This window comes from Sciurus vulgaris (assembly GCF_902686455.1).
Source record: "Sciurus vulgaris genome assembly, chromosome: 8".
Classification (NCBI taxonomy): Eukaryota; Metazoa; Chordata; class Mammalia; order Rodentia; family Sciuridae; genus Sciurus; species Sciurus vulgaris.
This window is the reverse complement of record NC_136468.1, coordinates 147,148,371-147,169,513: the sequence shown is the minus strand read 5'-3', so window position 1 is coordinate 147,169,513 and position 21,143 is coordinate 147,148,371. Positions and strand designations below refer to the sequence as shown.

Sequence of the window (21,143 nt, the reverse complement as noted above, 5' to 3'; positions counted from 1 at the left end):
GAGGATAATTAAGAATGGAAAATAATGAGATGACTTAAAAGGCAAAAAACAGACACCACAAGACCCAACAATCCCACTCTTAGGTACACACTCAAAGGAAAACTTGTGTCCACATAAAAACTTGTATACAAATGTTCACTGCCACGTTATTCATAAAAACCAAAGTTGACACAGTCCAACCAAGTGTCCACCAATTGATGAATGGGTAAATAAAATGCAGAATAGTTCACCCTCTGAATCCTTGGGTTCTGCATCCACGGAAACAATCAACTGAGGGTGGGATGTATTTGGGGGAAAAATTGTGTCCTTACTGAACATGTACAGACTTGTTTCCTTGTCATTAGTCCCTAAATGGTACAGCATAGCAGGGCTGTGGTTGTGGCTCAGTGCAATAGGGCTTGCCTAGCATGTGTGAGAATTGGGTTCGATCCTCAGCACCACATAGAAATAAATAAAATAAGGGTCTATTGACAACTAAAAAATATTTTAGGGGCTGGGGATATAGCTCAGTTAGTAGAGTGCTTGCCTTGAATGCACAAGGCCCTGGGTTCAATTCCCAGCACCACCAAAAAATAAATAAAAATTAAAAATAAAAAAACAGTATAGCATAGCAACTCTATATACAGCATTTACATTACATGAGCATTGTGAGTGATCTAGAGATAAAGCACACAGGAGGATGTGTGCAATTTCTGTGCATATGCTAGGCCATCTTTCAGCATCCAAAGATTTTGGTGTCCACAGGGTGGCCGCAGCAGTGGTGCTGCCCTAACACCAACCCCCATGGAGGAAGGATCGGCAGTATATCCAAACACAATGGAACATTATTCCCTGATAGAAGGAAGGATATAATGTAGCAGTATGCTAAGCGAAACAAGTCATACACAAAAGGCCAACTATTATAGGGTTCCTGGTCCAGAACAGATAAACCCACAGACAGACAGTAGATAAGTGTGGGGGGCTGGAGAAAGGAGAGAATGGGGAGTCACTGCTAACGGATATGAAGTCTCTCTGGGGAGAGGAAAATGTTCTAGTACTAGATAATGGTGATGGCCACACAACTTTGTGAATACACTGGAAACCACACACCTGTACACTTACAGGGTGAATCTTACCTTAATTAAAAAAACAAACAAAAAAAAAACTTTCTCTATATCTATACATACACATATAGATATGCACACACACACTTATAAATACTTTAATATGGAACAGTCTCCTAGATACCACTGTTATGTGAAGAAGCACTCTGTCTAGAAAGTAAGAGCACTTAAGTGCGTACAAATGTTTACACACATGCCTATATACTTGTACAACAGGAAAGCTCTAGGAGGACATATAAGAAATTATAAGCAGTGGTTTGTGGAGATAACTGTGAAGAGAAATAGTAAAGAAGAATCTTTGTGTTTCTACTCAGTATACTTCCATATTCTGATTCAGTAAGCTTCTAATAAACTACATATTTCTAAATAATATATAATGATACACAATGATAATGGTACCCAGTGATAATGTGTATACAACTTGCAAAATTTAGAAAAAATAAATAAGACCTGGTGTCTGACTCTGAGGATTTCAAGGTCTACTGGGGCAATGAATTACACTGTGACAAATGTTAAGAGCAGAGACCAGGTGTTTCAAAGGCCACACCAAGGCTTGGCTCCAGAGGCCAGGAGAGCACTGTCCTTGAGGAGACAAGATGTGAGCTGAGGACTCTGGAGCATAATCCTACAGGGGGGAGCTATACTGGTTTTTTTCCTTTCCCATTCTGTTCTTTACTGAGGCCCTGACTGTTTAATTCAGTGCACCCAGCAGTCACAAGGCCAGCAAAGGTAAAACTGAATTTCATGATATTTAATTTAAAAAAATACCTACCTGCCATAAACAATGGATACTAGAAATGGCTGCTAAAACTTTCCTTAGATAAGGAATCTGTAAAAAGAAAGAAAATGAGAAGTTGTAAAAGACCACCAAAATGTAAAGTTTCAACATGAAATATCAGGTTCTTAGTGTTTTAAAAGCAATAATTATAAAAGTCCATCTTCCACAAACACTGCCAAAGAAGTTCACTGTAAGTTCATAAATATCAGAAAAGGCCAGGTTTCCATGCATTTCCAGCACATTGCAGGTCATTTCTGAGTTTGCACTTTCTCTGGCCTAACACCACGCTCCTTCAGTTTGGCAGGAGTTTGGTGGCAGTGGACATTTTCAGCATGTACCCCCTTGGTAACAGGTACCAATTTGAAATGTGTAGGGGATGCCATGTACGAGTTTCCAGAAATCCTTAGTCTTACCATATTGAAGCCAAGAAGCTTTTGCAGGAGTCCATTCCAAAGCTTCAGGTCATAGATGTTGTATTCTAAACAAAGTTCTGTTATTAATCTTACCGCCTGAAGTCAAACAAAAACAAATTGGAAAAAAGAAAGAAAGAAAAGGGAGAAGAAAGTAATCATGTTTTTCTGAGACATCACTAAGTCCAAAGACCTCTGAGAAAGGTAGGGTATCTTAAAATCCAAGATGGGTGCATCATCTACAATGCCTACTGCCCAGTTTCAATGAAAGCCTCTTTTTACGGAAAGAATTAGAATTTCCTTTTGTCTTTCTTTTACCCAAGAAGTTTGCCTGCCCTGGACTCTAACTGACTCTGGCACCAAGTTCCCAAAGTTAACTAAGTAGAAAAGAGAGGACACCCCCTCTCTGGAGGGGGACAGATGGCCTCCCGCCTTGACAAGCCTGGGAGGGGACTAACGTGCTCTCTCTTAATATTGGCAGGGACAACAGCCTGGCTTTCACAGAAGCAAAGGGGAGTTTCCATGTTACCACGGCCATCCACATGTTGGGACAGGGAGGCAGGAGGGGTCTCTCAGGACCCTGAGCAGTGGGGGTCAGCTGAGTGGTATGACACCACATGTGAAGACCAAAGCCCACACCCGCTGGCTCCACATACCATAGGCTCGTGGCTATGGTTCTTCCACAGGCCCTTAACCATTCCTTCTTTAGGACTGTTGCAAAATAATTCATAAGTGATGGGGATATTCAACGTCTCAAAAACCGCCAGGAAAGTTACACATTTCAAATAGGATCTGGAAAACAGATGTGTTTGTAAGACTCATTCTCATAGGCCACATTTGCAGCATTTAAAAAAAAAAAAAAGCAAAAGCAACAAGGAGGTATGAGGCCAGTTTGTTGTTAACTGTCCATTTTGGGCTTTAAATATATTCACAGAATATACTATTAGATGGCAATCAATTTCAGGAAGATGGAGAAAATATTCAGTCTCTGAATACTGCTAAGAAATAATGGAGAGAAGATGTTCCCAAAGGCCTATTTCCCCTTTGCCAAGATGTTAAGGCTAGTCAAGACAACAAGACTACATTGACAGCTACTCATAAGCACTCTAATAAATTAAGAGACTTTAAAAGTTAGCTTAAAAAAAAAAAAGTTTTCCATTTCTTAATACAATTCAACAAATTTTACTTACTTTACTTCTTCAATGGGTTTTTTGAAGAGAGATTCTATAGTTTCCTTGTCAGCCAAATACAGAAGACATTGAAGAGCTCGCGTTTTGTGGGCAAAAGTTAACTGACGCATGCCCAATGTCTGCAAAACCAAAATAGGGCTGGAGACAGACACGCCTGCAGGCTGCAGTAGGTAAATGGGTGTCAAGCTAGCCAGCAGGAGCAACATTTTTTTTTTCCTTAAAGCCAATCTCTGCCCTTCAGGAAAGCATAGTGGACAACAGTGGTTCTCGGCATGCAGTCCCTGGTCCTGCAGGGGCACTTCTGAAGTTCCAGCAGGAAAAGGGTGAAAACTATTTTCATTCTAATACTAGATTTTTTTTGCCTTTTATACTGTTAATATTTGCACTGATGGTGCAAAAGCAGTGGTGGATGAAAGTGCTGGCAGGACACAGGCAGGAAACCCACTGTTCCAGTAGCTATTGTACTCAGGCACGCACTTCCAGCACTGAAAACCAAAGGTGAGCTGGGCATGGTGGCCACACCTGTAACCCCAGTGATCTGGGAGGCTGAGACAGGAGGACCACAAGTTTGACACCAGCCTTGGCAACTTAAGAGAGACTGTCTCAAAATAAAAGCCAAAAAAAGGGCTGGGGATATAGTTCAGTGATAAAGCACCCCTGGGTTTGATCCCCAGTAGAGAGGACCAAAAAACCCACAAAGATGACTTTTACTTAAGAATGTTCTTGATGAAGCTCTGAAAACTGACTTTATAGGTTGGGGATGTAGCACAGGGTAAAGTACTTGCCTAGCAAGAACGAGGCTCTGGGTTCTGCACCCCCCCCCCCCACACACACATTAAACCACAACTCTTGGATATATATTATATTAATAAGAATTTACATTTGACTACAGGTTAATATTAATTATAAAGTAATCATTAATACTCTTGTGTGGAAAATGAAGTTCCCATAAAGCCCACTGCAGCAGGAGGAAAAGTGCCATCTGAGCTGAGCTAACCAGCTGCTCTTCAGGAAATACCTTTTTGCTGAAAGACGAGCTAATGTGCAAGGAACTCACATTCAGCATCAGACTCTCCTTATTTCCTCCCAAGGATCACTTGCCCAGCAGCTCTGCACCCCTCTTCTCTGCTCCAGGTGCCCCAGAAGATGATTCTATACGCAAAGCCTGATGTCCAAAGCAGCTGTGCTGGCTTTCCCAGGGTCTAGCTAAAGTTTAGTAGGTGACTGGAGCCAAAGTCAGGTGATGGAGGGGTGTGAGGCTGAGGTTAATAATCCAGAATGGCCCAAACCTGAGAGGGTTGTCAATAGGTCACTATTTGGTCTGCTAAGTGGACCTTAGAGGCCAGTGCTAAATGAAGCATACTGCATTTAATAATCCTTGTTTATAAATTAAAATAAGTACTTATTACTTTTAATAAGTGAGTGTTATCTGAACCACCTATTACAAAAGTGAGCATGGTAAATACACAGGAAAAACATGTTAAGCTGAGTTGCTCACAAGGGTTCTGATTAAGTTTGTAGAGCTTACAGTTGTAGCGGATGTCGCACACACAAACAGCATTCTTGAACTATAATCAATCGGGTGAGACAGGAGAAGATACACGGCTCTGGAAAAAAAAAATTCAGTTACATTCATTTTGAAACCTAGTGATAGATTACCACAATGATAGACCTGCATTTCTGTCCACAGTAAAAGTCATCAGACATCCCACATGTAGGTCAGAAGGATTATGGGTCAATGATATTTTTGCTTTTCCTTAAAAGACGCTTAATCTTTTGAGTAACTGCATAGCTAAAGAGAATAGTATATACAATAAATGCCAGGCCTTGGCATACTAGTCAGTAAAAGATAGCCAGTCTTTGACAATTTAAATTCTACTTAAGGACTGACATAAACCACAGCTGAGAAGTACATTGACTGTAACAGAAGTGAATTTCTGTTTTAGTAGTACCCAGGACCTTGTAAGTGGCTCATTTTAATCTGTAGCCTTAGGGCTGGTGGGCGGCTCTCAGAAGAGTAAGAGGCATAGGGAGAGGGTTGGAGCAGACTCAGCTAGAAAAGGCAGGAAGTTTGCATAAAGGGTGCTTCTGGGACTTGTCCTCATTGTCTTCCCTCTTTGAATTGTTTCTGGTGAAGACTTGCCATCTGGCTGATAGGGTAGACACACCAGGAGCTCTCTCTTGCTTGGACTAAGGTGCAATTGCCCTTAAAAGACCAAGCAAGGGGCTGGGCCTGGGGCTGTAGCTCAGTGGCAGAGTGCTTGCCTAGCATGTGTGAGGCACTGGGTTCGATCCTCAGCACCACACATAAAAAAAAAAAAAATGAATAAAATGAGGTCCATAAACATTTAAGATAATAATACAAATAATAATAAAAAGACCAAGAAAGGGGTTGGAGGTGTAGCTCAGTGGTAGAGTGCTTGCCTAGCATGTGCAAGGCCCTAGGTTTAATCCCAAAACCTGGGGGAAAAAAAGTGACTAAGGATGAGGAAGGGGTCCAGAGGCAAGGAGGACAGGGAGTGGGTGTTAAGTCATTTCTTCTAAACTGGGAGAGATTATTTTCTTGGGTTTCTCTATGCAAGTCTCATCTCACAATCAGATTTCCAGGGCTGCAGCAGAGTGCAGGGCCTCACAGGCCACTTGACCTACTTTGGGCCTAGGTAGGGAATGGTAAAAAGCTGGCATGTGTGCCACCATGCCCTCTCCCATGCTTATGCCAAGCATCATTTATGAGTCACCACATTCTGTTCGACTTAGGTCCGGATACAGTCTTCTCAAGAGTAAGTCACAAGCAATCACTAAGCACATTTGATGAAAGCAACCTTATCTTTCTTGGTCTCGGCATTAGGTCAGAAGGACAAAAAAAATCCAGTGGCCCATATTTGAGCGTCTATCAGGGTGAGAGAGTACAGAGAAGGCTGGTGCCAAAGTCCAAGCTAATAAAGGAGTTGTCCTTTACCTGAGATATAAAGATAACCTAGGAACCCTTGACACCTGTAGGAGCTTGAGAGTTCTTGATCCTGCTGTCTCTGATTTCTTCCACCAGAGACACTTATAGCCTATATCAATGAACTGATTCTTCTCAAAGACTGCCCAAAGTTATATCTAGTCAGCTTTTGAAAAGCCAACATCTGAAAAATGTATAGGTAAGATTTCTATTGGACATCAAGGTAAAGGCCCATAGAAGTAAAGGAAAACAGTACCTTTGTAGTGCTTCATCTTCCTGAAGTTCAAATAATTCTAATGGTTCCTTTGAAAACAAGGAAAAGAAGTCAGAAACTTAAGTTTGTGACTATACAAACTTTCACTTATGAAAATCTACATGAAAATCTCAATGAATAAAATTATTTTATGAAAATATTTTTGTTTAAATGTTGAGTTTATTCACATATACTCACACAATAAATATTTATTGAGCACTTACAATGAGACAGGCCTTATTCTCAGTATATGGGTTACCTGAGCAAACAAAACAAATCTTCCTGTCTTTCTAGAACTTATATTTGTTAGACAATTTTTAAGATGAGGGCTCCAGGAATTTTAAATGAATCACTTATTAATTCAGCACATAGTCATTAGGATCTACTAAAGTACAGTCATGGTTCTCAGTGTGACAGAACCTTTAGGTGGGTGATTTGAATTTATGTGTAACTTGAAACAAGTCCAGATGTTGGCTTCTAGAGGCAACCACAGATTCTCAGTGGCAAGATATACTTCTAACTTGTCTTTCAACTGAAGCTCAGTCCCTGCTCTTAGTAAATACTTTAAAAAATACCTGTTGAATTGAATGCTGAAAACAGGTCACGTCTTTTAGACAACACTGTGTTTGAAACCAACTGAAAGGTAAAATACTTACAGAACAAAATTTAAACAAAAAGAAAAAAGGAACCACCTCATTAAAATTCATCAGATAACAGGAGGTAGTAAAATGAACAAGTCTTTCTTTGAATAGTCTGTGCTCCTGATTAGAGAGCTGTACTTTGCAGGACAAGTATTTGCAAATATGGCAAAATGTTAAAAACTAAAAATTAAAAACCTAGTCAGGCATGTTGGTACATGCCTGTAAACCCAATGACTGGGGAGACTGAGGATTACAAATTCCAGCCAGTATCAGCAACTTAGCGAGACCCTGTCTCAAAATAAAAAATAAAGGGCTAGGGATGTAGCTCTGTGGTTAAGTGTCCCCAGGTTAAATCCCCAGTACCAAAAACAACAACAATAAACCATCACGTAGGGCTGGGGTTGTAGTTCAGCAATAGAATGTGGAATGTGTGTTTAGCATGCTCTAGGCCCTGGTTTGATCCCTAGCACCAAAACAACAATAAAAATAATAATAATAATTTTAAAACTATGGCCTAATGTTATGTCATGTTAGCTATACTATTTGTTTATAAGTAGATTCTTTTCTAAGGATATTTGTCTGAGTAGATGAAGAATTATAGAATCTACTTATTAAACTCTACTTAAAAATTTAGAATGATGTAGAAAATTCTAGATTTTGATCACTAAATTCCATCATAAATTTTAGATGTTAATTATATTATTTCTAAAAACAGACATTATTTGCTTCCTGGTGTGACGTACTGAAAACACATCATCTATGTTCTATTCTTGCCTAAAATACACAATCTGAAAGCTGTGCATGATGGTACACATCCATAATCCCAGTGACTCTGGAGGCTAAGGCAGGAAGACTGCAAATTCAAAGTCAGACTGGGCAACTTAGTGGGAACCTGTCTTAAAAAAGGTACAAAAGGCCAGGAGTGTAGTTCAGTGGTAGAGCATTCTTGTGTCCAACACCCAGTATGGGAAAGAAAGGAAGGAAGGAAGAAAGGGAGGGAAAAGAAAAACAAAGAAAAAGAAAACCCAAAGATGAGAGCCAGGACAAACACAAAGCATAACAGTGGACCAGGTCCTGGACCCAGGGGGTGGGGAGTTCCACAAAGAATGTTCTGGGACACCTTGAACTGTAAGATGGACTTGGAGGTTCAAGTGTTACATCAACATCGACTTTTTTTTGGTACTGGGGATTGAACCCAGGGGCATACACTGGGCTGCATCTCAGTCCTTTCTCTAATTATATATATATACATTTTTTTGGGTACTAGGCCACATCCCCAGTCCTATTTTGTATTTTATTTAGAGACACAGTCTCACTGAGTTGTTTAGCATCTTACTTTTGCTGAGATTGGCTTTGAACTCATGATCCTCCTGCCTCAGCCTCCTGAGCAGCTAGGGTCACAGGTGTGTACCACCACTTTCAGCAAAGCTAATTTTTTTGATTTTGATAATTACACTGCGATTAAGAGGAAATCCTTGTTCTTAAGAAATACACACTTAAACATCAAGGGGCAAAGGGGCATGACATACTTAACTTACTCTCAAATGGGTAGAAATCTATGTACACAGACAGTGATGAAGCCAATATGGCAAAATATTAAGAATGATGTTTCACTTAAAATTATTTCAAAATGAAGAATTAAACATGAACCTGAGCACTTCTTTTAGACCAGACTATATGTGAAATCAATTGAAAGGTAAAATACCTACAGAACAATATTTTAACAAAAAGAAAAAGGAAACCACTTCATTAAAACTCATCGGATGGTAAAATGAACACATCTTTCTTTGAACAGTCTGTGGTCCTGATTAGAGGGCTGTACTTTGCAAGACAAGTACTTGGCCTTTGTGAGGAGCCCTCAGCTCCTACGTAATGACCCTGTGGGCCCTGGGGGTACCTACCACATCAGGTGCGGTTGAGGGGCACAGCCATTTTTCCAACAACATGTCCCATATTTTTTCCAAATTAATTTCATTGACTTCAGCTATTTCTTTAGCTGCTGCATGAATATCTAAGATATTCAAGATAAAGAATTTGAAAAAAGAGTAAGTTGAGTTTTCAATATCAGATAACTGAGAATCAAAACAATACTTCTTCCTGGATCCAAAAATAGTTTTGTTCTCACCAGGATAATCCTTGCCAGATGAATTCTGCATTCTCTGACTTATGCTGGGATGTTCATACAGGCTGACGATAAGGTGTGCAGGCTTTCCGATCATTCTTAAATATTCCCCAGTGTTCAGCTTGTGGGCTATGAGCACGGCCTCTGTGCCTGAGCGCCGGAACTGCAGATGGAGCTTCTTCAACAAAGCCTGAGCTTTTTCCCGTGTTTCATCCTTTTGAAAAATTACACGCAAAAAGAAAAAACTTATTTTATAAATCTCAAAAAACTTACTTTATAAATCTCAGCAGAGGCTAAGATTCCATCTTTATCAGTCATGGCCCTCCCATCCTCAGTTGTATCCTGAAGCATCTCTCATTCAGTCATGGTCTTCCTCCTCCACTTCAGGTACCAGGTCAGGATGAGAAGATGTGCTAGGGAAGCCCAGTGCAAATTAAGAAGAGAGCAGAGCCTTCAGTCTTTGGGTTCAGACGCACCTGAAGCGGGATGTTCTCTAGCCATCTCTCAGCTAAATACAGGCAGAACTTCAAACTAGACATCTTGAAGGAACCTAAAAAGATAAGAGATTTGTGAACAAATCTGACAATACAGCTTGGTGAAGTGATCAAGTACTTAAATTATACAAATGAGCACTCAGTAAAAACAAGGTAAGCAGGAGAGAAGGATCAAAGTAGAAAGCCAGAGTCCGTGAGGTCACCCCTTGGCTGCCACTCCTGCTCCCTAGATTCTGATGTGTGTGCATGTGTGTGACAACACCACCTATCATTACACCGTATTTCTTGGCTGTCCTTACAAGTCAGCTACACACATGTGCTAGATGCCTTGCAGCAATGAACCAGTGTGAGTAAAAGAGCAGACCCTGTCTCCTAGCGTGACAGCTCGGACAAGAGTCAAGTATGAGGGATCAAAGCTTGGACTGATTCTTTTTCTTTTGAGTTTAGTTTTGTCTGCTTTTGTTTTTATTTTACTTTTTGGAGAAAAGACAGTTTAATGAAGGAAGATTCTTGCTCACGGATTCGATTCCAAGGACTAGAACCTCAGGGTTGAGGGTGACCTGAAGTCTGATCCTCAGTTACTCTGTGTCCACAGAGAGCATGTGGAGCCTGTTGGAGAAGGTGCTTTGCCCTCTTGTTGGAGGAAGTTTTCCTTTCTCTGTGTTATGCATCTCTTGTTAGAATACATCCCTTCACCCAGTATCGATACTCCACTGTCTTCTGATTCAGTGTCTTGGTTCATTTTGTCCTCTCCAGCCCTGATCCCTCTCCACATGCCTCGATATCCACTCATGTTCCTGGTCTGGCCTGGATGCCACCTGGTCAACGAAGCCTCCACTTCATTCCAGGGCACTGTCCTTGCTAGGGAGTGAAGGTATCTATATCTGTGCCCCTTGTTGCATTGTACACCAACAGGAATTAGGCATTACTCCCCTTGAATATATGAGAACATGTATTTTATGAGATACTTTGTACTCACTTTCAATATGCTTCTTACTCATTTTGAGGCAGGCTGTGTGGATGCTATTGGCTTGTGGACCTATGACCTGTGATTACCAGCCTGAGGCCAGCAGATCCCCTCAGTTGGAATATACAGATCAAAACTTCTAAAAGTTATTTTTACCCATTATAAGGGTTTAACCTGGTCATCATGCTAGTTAGAAGCTCTGATTGGCAGCTTTAGGTTTCCTGTTTTAAAACGTAAATAAACTAAGTTTGAGACAATCTTTCAAAAATAAAGATGTTTTTGGTAAAAAGACTGGAAACTGTTCTACTTGGTGCTTAGTGAAAATGTTTTGAATTAGTGTATTCAAGCCACTGACATATCTTTATATTAATTCAGAAATTATCTGTCAAATAAATAATAATTTTTCAATTAAAAAAAAAAAAAAAAAGCCAAAACAAATTACAAACACTCGCTGTAATCCCAGCAGCTTGAGAGGCTGAGGCAGGAGAATTGCAAGTTTAAGGCCAGCCTCAGCAACTTTGTTTTCTTCTTTTTTTGGGGGGTGGGCAGGTATTTGGGGTTGAACTCAGGGACACTTGACCACTGAGTCACATCCCCAGTCCTGATATAGCTCGGTTGGTAGAGTACTTGCCTTGCATGCACAAGACCCTGGGTTCAATCTCCAGCACCGCTGAAAAAAAAAAAAAAAAAAAAAAAACCCATCCCCAGCCCTATTTTGTATTTTATTTAGAGACAGGGTCTGTGAGTTGCTTAGTGCCTTGCCTTTGCTGAGGCTGGCTTTGAACTCACAATCCTCCTGCCTCCACCCCTGGAGTCGCTGGGATTACAGGTGTGCGCCACCACAACAGGCTAGCCTCAGTAACTTTGCAAGGCCCTAAGAAATTTAGCGAGACCCTGTTTAAAACTTCAATTAAAAAAAAAAAAAAAAGCCTGGGAATGTAGCTCAGTGATAAAGTACCTCTGGGGACTCAATCCCCAGTACGAAAACCAAACCCAAACCAAAACCAGTTTACCATTTTAAAGCCAATTAAAGGAGATTTCATACCTTCTGGTATATCCTGGGTTAGAGTGATGGCAATGGCCACAGCCCACTCTGGGTTGACTATAGACAGCAGGTAGGATTCGATGGTCTGAGTGATCTTAGCTATTTCCCTGTTCATCAGTGCAGAAGACTTAGCTGGTATCAACTTCAGGAGCTTTGGCTTCAAGTTATTTTCAAACACATGTTTGGCTGTAGACACATAGAGAGTGTCTAGAGAGAACTTTGGAGAAAAAAGGAGTTCAATTTTTAGGTAAAAGCAGCATAAAGTCTTTGTACTCAGGGTGAGGATTAGTTATAGCATGAAGAAGCCTCTTATGAGGTTTTAAACCATTACCTTCATTAATTTAGAGATTAAGAGCAGGGTTGGGAGGGACTCTTCACTGAGCTCTGAAGCTAGAAAGGAAACGAGAAGAGTATGATTTGCTTGAGAGAAAACCGTTAACTAGTCGGAAAAATTCTATAAGTTAAACATACAAAGAATTTTCCAGAAGTTCTGTGCTGTGCCAAAAAGTATCAGGTGAAAAGGCAGTCTAGTCTGGGCAGCTGATGGCAGACTGATCACATGCTCCAACATGTACTGGTATTCTAGGTCCACTGGTGGGGAAATTCTTCTGTATGACTCCAAATGCTTCAGAAGACTCAATGCCTGCATTAAAATAAGAAAGCATTTTCTTGTAAGAAGGACCCAATCCTATACTGTCTCAAAGTTGTCTAACTCCATGCATCCTGGGTTGCCATTCCTTGGAAAGTCTCATTTTCACAAACAGCAGCAAAACAATTACTAGTATCCCCTGTAATTGAATCCTTATAAGCCAAAATTAATACAATCATTGAAGAAATCATAATAGGAGAAACCAGTAGAAACTTGTCCGCAGGATGCTCTGTAAACGAGACTGGCAGTTCCTGATGTACTCTTGTTTTTTAGTATGGGTGATGGAACCCAGTGGTGTTTAAGCTCTGAGCCATATCCCCGCACTCCACCCCACCCTGCCTCCTGTTTTTTTTGAGACGGTCTCACTAAGTTGCTTAGGGCCTCACTAAGTTGCTGAGACTGGCTTTGAACTTGTGATTCTCTGGCCTCAGCCCCCCCAAGCAGCTGGGATTAAAGGTTTGTGTGTCACCACACTCAGACTTGATGTACTCTTCAAATATTTTGAGATATTACTTAAAAAAATACTTGAATTCACTTTTTTTATTAAATTTTGTTTATTATTTTTGAGACAGGGTCTCACTATGTTGCCTAGGCTAGTCTTGAACCCCTAAGCTCAAGAGATTCTTCTACCTCAGCCTCCCACATAGTTGGAATGATGATGGCTATACACCATGATGCCAAGCTTGATTTAATTTTAAAAACAGAGGCTTTAGATCTAAAATTAATTCTCTATGTCCTTAGTCCATCTTATGCTTATATTTTCTGTTTTAGGGCTTCCATAACCTTTGTTTTTTTGGGGGGTACCAGAGATTGAACTCAGGTACACTCAACCACTGAGCCACATCCCCAGCCCTATTTTCTATTTTATTAGAGACAAGGTCTCACTGAGTTGCTTAGTAACTCACTAAGTTGGTAAGGCTGGTTTTGAACTCATGTTCCTCCTGTCTCAACCTCCCAAGTCACTGAGATTATAGGAGTGCACCATTGGACCTGGCTTGTATAACCTTTTGAACCAACCATTTTTCTTTTATTTTTAAAATTCAGTTTTAATATACAAGTCACTAGGACCAAAATCAGATATGATTAAGAAGTTAATGAGTCAGTTGTGGGTGGTGCAGGCCTGTAGTCCCAGTGACTCAGGAAGCTGAAGCAGGAAGATTGCAAACACAAGGCCAGTCTCAGCAAATGAGGGAGACTCTAAGTAAAGTAGCAAGACCCTGTCTCAAAATAAAATATAAAAAAGACTGGGGATGTAGCTCAGTGGTTAAGCACTTCTGGGTTCAACTACAACACCAAAACAAACAAACAAACAAAAAACAACTAGAAATGTAGCTTGTGGTATAACGCTTGCTTGGCATGCTCAAAAAAAAAAAAAAAAAAGAAAAAAGAAAAATGTTTTAAATGAGAAAAAAGAAGTTAATAAAAGTACTCAAATAGAACTACAAGTCCTGAGCCAGATGTGGTGGCTCAAACCTATTAACTCAGTGACTCAGGAGACTGAAGCAGGAGGATCACAAGTTTTAGGATGTCCTAAGGAAGACCTTATCTCAAAGGAAAACTAAAAGGGCTGGGAATGCAGTTCAGTGGTAGAGTACTTGCCAATCACACGAGACCCTGGGTTGAACTCCTAATACTACAAAAGAAAAAAAGAATTAAGTGTCCTGGATCTACATATTAATACAGAAAACTCAAATCTAACTGGGCCCATGTTTTGTTCTTGCTAGATAGCAGATAATGTTGCCTTAATTCTTCACAATCAATGCCTTAGTGACTTCATACTCTTGGATAGCAGATTTAAATCACCTCAACACAGGAAAAACAGGATGACAATATATGACAAAATATGAATAGCATGAAAATCTTGGTGCCAGATTCCTTTTAAAGAAAAAGATCTAGGGCTGGGGATATAGCTCGGTAGAGTTACTTGCCTTGCAAGCCCAAGACCCTGGGGTCAATCCCTAACATTGGGAGAAAAAGGAAAAAAAAAAAAAAAAAAAAAAAGATATAAAGTGTGGAGTTTAAAAGGAGATTAAAGGATAACCCAAAAGACATAAAAATTATGTGATATTATTTATGATCTAAATAAAAGCGGAATGGGGATATAGCTCAGTTGGTAGAGTGCTTGCCTCGCAAGCATAAGGACCTGGGTTCAAATCCCCAGCACAGCAAAATAAATAAATAAATAAATAAATAAAATTAAAAAATAAAAGCATGAAGATGATTTTTAAAAGTTTAATAATTTTGTTATACCTGATTAATATTAATATTGGTTATCTTCTCATCAGCTCTTTCTATAACTTTCAGGACAACTTCAATCATTTCATAATCATAGGGGTCCAGCTGTATAAAAACAAAAATATACATGAGAAAATACTATCCTGCCAACAGTTTCATTCAATAACGTCCGTTGGTATAGATTATGAATAAAATCTCAGTACACTACAACTTAAATTATTATTTTAAATTAAAACTTTCCTACTTCTAAAATGATCTCAATTTGAATAAATAAATATTCTTTAAAATGTCTTGAAATCAAATAAGCTATATAAGACAAAGTTGTTTTAATAAATAAAGATGCTTTCAGGGTACTAAATACATAGAAATAAGGAACATATGACAAAAATTTCAATTTGAGTTTGAAATTGAAGATCTACTTCTTTCACTTGATAGGAAAATTAGAACAGGAAGAAATTGGCTTTTTCTTAGAAATTACTTAACTCTAATTGTGGTTCTCCATGAAACGTGTCTCCGAGGAGACTGTCTTAGCTCTGGCTATGTACTACAATACAGGAATTTCACTGGTTGCTCTCTATAGACTTAGGAAAAGAAGAGACACATTCTTTTTGTTCTTTGTTACTGCCCACTCATCGTTAATTCTTCTATTTTTTAAAATGCCAACTCAAGTCACATAAAAACCTAAGTGGGAAGATGGTTTATTATACCTAGAAAATTTTAGCAAGTGTATATTTTGGCTGAATTACAGGCAAAATGTAAAATGAAAATTTCCAGCAGCTTTGCCATCTCATAGTCCCTGCCTTACACTTTCATCCCATCAAACTACCCAATGCCTTCAAAATTCCAACTCTCAGAGTCCTAAAAAAATAATCAGGCAAGGGCAGGACAATACATGTATAAAGGCATTCACATTCATTGAAATGATTTATAATTATACAACTACAAAAAGTTCAAATGCCCATCCATAAAACACTGGTTAAATATAGTATGTTTTATCTATATGATGGAATTAGAAATAAATAGGACAGTTACTACTCTAAGGATAGGAAATTTAGTGTAAAACAGTCATTATAACAAACTACTGATGTATGTCAAGGGAGAAAACGTTTCCCTTTTTGATTTTTAAAGAATGTGTGCTATTCTTAAAAATTTGGGCAGGGAGGCTATTTCCATTTTGAAAAAAAAAGGTAAGAAAGGAAAATTGTTGCATTAAACTGTACTAAAAGTTTATAAAAATACAACTCATACATCCAGTTATTTTATGCATCTGTTAAGGATGGGAGGGATATTTGAGATGACCCGATAGATTCATTTTCTGCTCACCTACCTTACGTAGTATTCCACTAAGGCTGATGACCAAATCTTTTGTGCTCGTCAGTAAAGGAACCATTTCGATGGCTTTGGCCAGGAGTTTTGAATGCTGCTGCTTTGTAGACGCCTGGTTTGTATCTCCCTGACTTTGGCTGACGTTAGTGTTGTGGAGCAGTGTTTCAATGAACAGCTGGAGAGCTGCATCACAGTCCAACTGAAATGTTCTAGAAGAGGTATAAGTGACACACTCATCTCCCTGTGTGTGCATTTCCACACCATGGTTCTGACTGACATCTTAGGTACACGCTCCCATCACTGAGGTTTACCTTCCTAATGCCCAGCCTTAAGATCAGATAAACTACATATCAAAGATAATCACTGTCTTTTGAAAATCTGACATTAAGTTAGGTACAGTGGCACATGTCTTTAATCCCAGTCACTTGGGAGGCTGAGGCAGGAGGATGGAAAGTTCCAGGCCAGCAGGGGCAATTTAGTAAGACCCTGTCTCAAAATAAAATCAAATTTAAAAAAGAGGCTGGGTGTGGCGGCAGATATCTATAATTCTGACGACTCGGGAATCTAAAGCAGGGGAATCACAAGTTCAAAGCCAGCCTCGCTAACTTAGTGAGGACCCTAAACAACTTAGCAAGACCCTTTCACAAAAAAAAAAAAAAAGATTGGGGATGTGGCTCAGTGGTAAGAGTGCTTGCCAACCATGTGCCAGGCCCTGGGTTCAAACCTTAGTATCTCAAAAAATCTAATGGTATACTTTGGTCCTTAAGTTAATGTGATTTAGATGTGTGATTACAGTAGATTCCCTTACCTGTGGTTTTGCTTTCCAAGGATGTGGTTATCAATGGTCAACAGAAGTCCAAAAAAATTAAATGTAAAATTCTAGAAATAAACAACTCATGTTTTTTTATTTTTTTGTTTTTTTTTTTTGTGGGAGAGTGTACCAGGGATTGAACTCAGGGGCACTAAACCACTGAACCATATCCCAGATTTTTTTTTGTATTTTATTTAGAGACAGGTCTGAGTTGCTTAGGGCCTCACTAAGGCTGGCTTTGAACTTGTGATCCTACTGTCTCAGCCTCCCAACATGCTAGAATTACAAGCGAGTGTCATTGTGCCCAGTCACAATTCATGTTTTAAGCTGCCCGCTGTTCTAAGTGTAAAATAAAATCTCATGCCATCCCTGACCAGGATATCTATTCTGCCTGTGAGTCACTTAGTAGCTGTCTTGATTATTAGATGGAAAAAACAGTATATATAGAGTTTGGTACTATCCTTGGCTTTGGGCAGCCACAGGAGGTCTGGACCAGTTTGCATTGTAAAGGGCACTATAGTGCTGAGAAGAATATCCCCAAACTTTTCTGTCTTGAGAATCACTGGGAGCTCCTATTAAAGATCCAAGATTCCTAGGTCTCAATCCAGACCTGCTCAGTATGAACTGTGAGGGAGAGGCTGGGGTTTGAGACACGTGGCAAAGTGAATTTAACAGCTGACATCGTAAGAGCACTCAGCTTTGGATTTACTCACTTTGGATGTAAGCAAAAGAACACAGCAGAGGTCAATGGGCCACGAGTAATAATCACCTCGATTACAGTTTTCTCACAATAAGGATTACTGTGGATAAAATAACAGCAAACATACACTAAAGTTTAAAGAATTACCTGCAGTATTCCAGAATGAGGCTTGTGTCCATATCCACATTCTTCACGAGAGCTTTAATGAGGTCTTTCTTGGTGAGAATATGTTGCCTGAAAACAGGCTGAAAAGAAATCTAGAAATAAGAACAAAAGGACCCTCTAAGAGGCTGGGGATATAGCTCAGCTGATCGAGTGCTTGCTTGCCCTGGGTTCAATCCTCAGCACCACAAAAAAAAAAAAAAAAGGACCCTCTGAATGTATCAAAATAAGAGCAACGATATGACTTCCTATTTTACTCTCCTTTTTTTTAAGACACTTTTTTTTAATGGCTCCTCCAACTTTTATTTTTACTATGCTACTCAACTCAGTTATTCAGACTCGAGGTGTCTGGCTGGAGGTCCAAAACTCCTGCACAGCCTGAACCCTCGCCTCTTCAGCAGCTGGGGTTGTGGGGTAATGTCTATGGGACACACCCCATTGCTGCATGGGAATGAGGCTTCAAAACACATACGCTTTCTGCAGTGGTTACCCTCCTGGATGAGTCAACTGTTTGCAAGTAAAATAAAACTTTACATACTTGGAAAAGAAAACACGGTTCTGTTTGTTCTATTACAGGGTCAAAAGTAAGGCCTGTTTAAAAAAATAAAAATACAAGCAGTTTACTGTTCTCCACTAGGTGTTCTTAGAGCATACTGTGCTTGTACATACTCCAACACTATCTTTAACTAAATAACAGCAGCAACAACAAAAAAGGACAAGGCTAAACACTAGGCCTGATAAGAGCATAAATGTCAATTGATACTCGATATATACCTGTAAACGAGAAAGCTAAGCAGATGAAAATGTCAAGCTTCTTTTAACTTCCTTAAAAATACATGAAAAAGGAAATGAAGCAAAGGTCCTAACTTCCTTGTGTGCTTAACATAACCAAAATGTTTGAGTCAGTACTATATTTTCTCTCCCCAAAAGTAAAAGGCAATGAGGCCTTGGTCTTAAGTTCTCTCACTGAGTAATTACCAGGATGGAAGAAACATCATAGCAACATGAATACTCACCCCAAGTTTACCAAGACGAATACCCCACTGGGCATCAGTACTGAGCTCACGGAACTGAAGCCCTATTTCAATTTCCTGATAGAGACTGGCCAGCTGAGAACCCACCAGAGATATTGCCTAAAAAATTAATATAGGATTAAAATTTGATTGCAAAAATAGGTTCTTCTAACACCTTTTAGATGAAATTGAACAACAAAAATCATCTCGTTGGGCTGGGAGTATAGCTCAGTGGTAGGGCATGTGCCTATGTGTGAGGCCCTGGGTTTCATCCCCAGCACCAAAAACAAACAAACAAACAAATAGACCACAGCCTTCCTTGGTGAAAAGAGTATAAGAATGTTACACATCACCTTGTACCCAGTCATTACTTCTTATATGTTATTTAGATATTTTAGCTTTTTGCATGATGCTATAAATTTAGCCTGGCTTTCCTTTATAAGAAAAAGGCAAATTTTAGTTATCCTGGAAGCAAAATACCCACAAAAGGAAAATTTTAAAACAAGCGACATCTAAGAAAAGTTTTCTATTCTTTAAACTTGTCCTACATAAAAAACTGACTCATGAGTCTAGGGTTTCAAGTGTACCGGAGTAAGTGCAAGGCGTGAGGTCCCATGCAGACTTCAGGAAATGGAAGCATTATAACTGAGTCAAGCGATACTGATGATGTACCTGTTACCAGTCACTCACCAGCACGTTACCAGTCAAGCTAAAGCTGGCAGAAACCGAGCCCAAGGTTTCTTCCACTAAACATTTAGACCTGCTGCAAAGTCAACTTCATGTCTTCCCCCAAATCTTTAATACTTCACGAAAAGAGAGTGGACCGTCTCTCCATTTGGAGATGGCCTGCATTCTCACTTGAATGTATTCCTTGCTTTTCCTCAAAGCCTTCTCACTCTCCAGAACCCCTGGCCCCGCTGTTCTCCCTTGAATGTGCATCTACTCCCTAAGAACAACCTCTGTCTATGCCTCTGGAGTGTGCTCAAACTCTTTCCCCTCATGTATGCCAAGAATCCTGCTGGTCCTTAGTTGAATTCCCCTTCCGCCCTAGAACTTCTTGGGCCCTTCTTCCAAGACATCTCTTTGTGGCCTGTAAGGGGATCTTCAGAGGCACAGACCCTGTATTTTCTGGTTCCCAATAATTCCATGTTAAAAGGAGGGCAATGCAAGAATTCCATCCCATCCCACATGGAGACCAGTGTCTGTCTCCTTCACGATCAAGACAAGACATTTGATCCCTGGGTAGGGATCACCCCTTGCTAGTCTAAAGCAGCCATAAAAGATGGACCTTTGCCCCTCAACAGCCCTTAAGATAGTCTCATGGGGGGAAATGAGATAGGGATTTAAGATAAAGAAAGAGAAATAGTGAGTCTTAAAGGAAACACCCACAAGGCACTGAGATGCAGAAAGTACTCAGGAACCGTAGTAGCTCTTGAGTGAGGTGTCCTCGGCCCCTGCCCTTGTAAGATGAGGGACATGCACAAGTGCAGGAAAAACTAGCATAAAATTGTGTAACTGGGCTCTGGCCATCTCCAGTCCAGCCCCCAGCACTGGCTGTCTGTAAATATTAATATCCCACATCAATGGGTTGTTGTCTCTCCCTCTGGAGACAACACATATCACCCCTTGAATGTGTATTATTGCTTTAGACCAAAGGTGTCTCTCTTAAGATCGTTGCCATTCTCCCTTGAGTATGTCTGATTAGAAAAACAAAGACAAAACAGAAGCTCTTCTCAGTCAGGCATGGTGGTGCACACCTGCAATCCCAGCCACTCAGGAGGCTGAGGCAGAGGCTCTCAGTTCAAACTCAGGCTCAGCAACTTAGTGAGGCTCTAATCAACTCAGTGAGACGCTATCTCTAAAAAATAAAAAAGTTGTTCTTGCTTAGGGCATACCAGAATTTTGTCATAATTCTGCCATGCTTTATCTACAAGTTTCCAGAGGTTTTCAAACACATCCTTTTGAGGTAACAGAGTGCAGTAACCCAAGGCCAGGTCAAGATCCACCAGGCGACAATTGAATACCTGTGGGAAGAAAGCATCATAAGAAGCAGATTCTTCATAATCAAGACAGAAATAATGATCTTCAGGTTCTCTGTCAGTAACCTGAATTACGGACCCTATGAAAAAACAAGTGCTTCATGAAGTTATTTGTAGTAGGACAGTTCCAATGAGTCTGCTTAGGTTTAAGGTCTTGTACCACTACCAGAAAATTAAGGAAATGGGGCATGGAATTCTTCCTTTCTCTGTGTGATTATTTTGTCTGTTCTCTGCAATCTCCAGCAACCCCTTCCTTGC

The 21,143-nt window shown here is 40.0% G+C and overlaps 1 protein-coding gene across 6 annotated transcripts in view; it reads right to left on the bottom strand.

Moving 5' to 3' along the window:
• Positions 1–21,143, bottom strand: part of KNTC1 (kinetochore associated 1) — an 80,888-nt gene that overhangs the window by 8,348 nt on the left and 51,397 nt on the right. For all 6 annotated transcript variants that reach the window (XR_013765456.1, XM_079149477.1, XM_079149478.1 and 3 more), the window contains 17 exons: positions 20,742–20,870; positions 18,850–18,966; positions 17,819–17,928; positions 16,162–16,369; positions 14,850–14,939; positions 12,422–12,593; positions 12,282–12,340; positions 11,951–12,167; positions 9,921–9,994; positions 9,448–9,658; positions 9,224–9,333; positions 6,685–6,731; positions 5,010–5,088; positions 3,482–3,600; positions 2,948–3,083; positions 2,295–2,390; positions 1,876–1,932 (listed from right to left, as the gene is read on the bottom strand). Coding sequence is in view for 5 of the 6 variants with exons in the window: in XM_079149477.1 (XP_079005603.1) it covers positions 1,876–1,932; positions 2,295–2,390; positions 2,948–3,083; positions 3,482–3,600; positions 5,010–5,088; positions 6,685–6,731; positions 9,224–9,333; positions 9,448–9,658; positions 9,921–9,994; positions 11,951–12,167; positions 12,282–12,340; positions 12,422–12,593; positions 14,850–14,939; positions 16,162–16,369; positions 17,819–17,928; positions 18,850–18,966; positions 20,742–20,870 (2,031 nt within the window). In the remaining variant the exon portion in view is untranslated. The remainder of the gene's footprint in view (positions 1–1,875; positions 1,933–2,294; positions 2,391–2,947; positions 3,084–3,481; positions 3,601–5,009; positions 5,089–6,684; positions 6,732–9,223; positions 9,334–9,447; positions 9,659–9,920; positions 9,995–11,950; positions 12,168–12,281; positions 12,341–12,421; positions 12,594–14,849; positions 14,940–16,161; positions 16,370–17,818; positions 17,929–18,849; positions 18,967–20,741; positions 20,871–21,143) is intronic.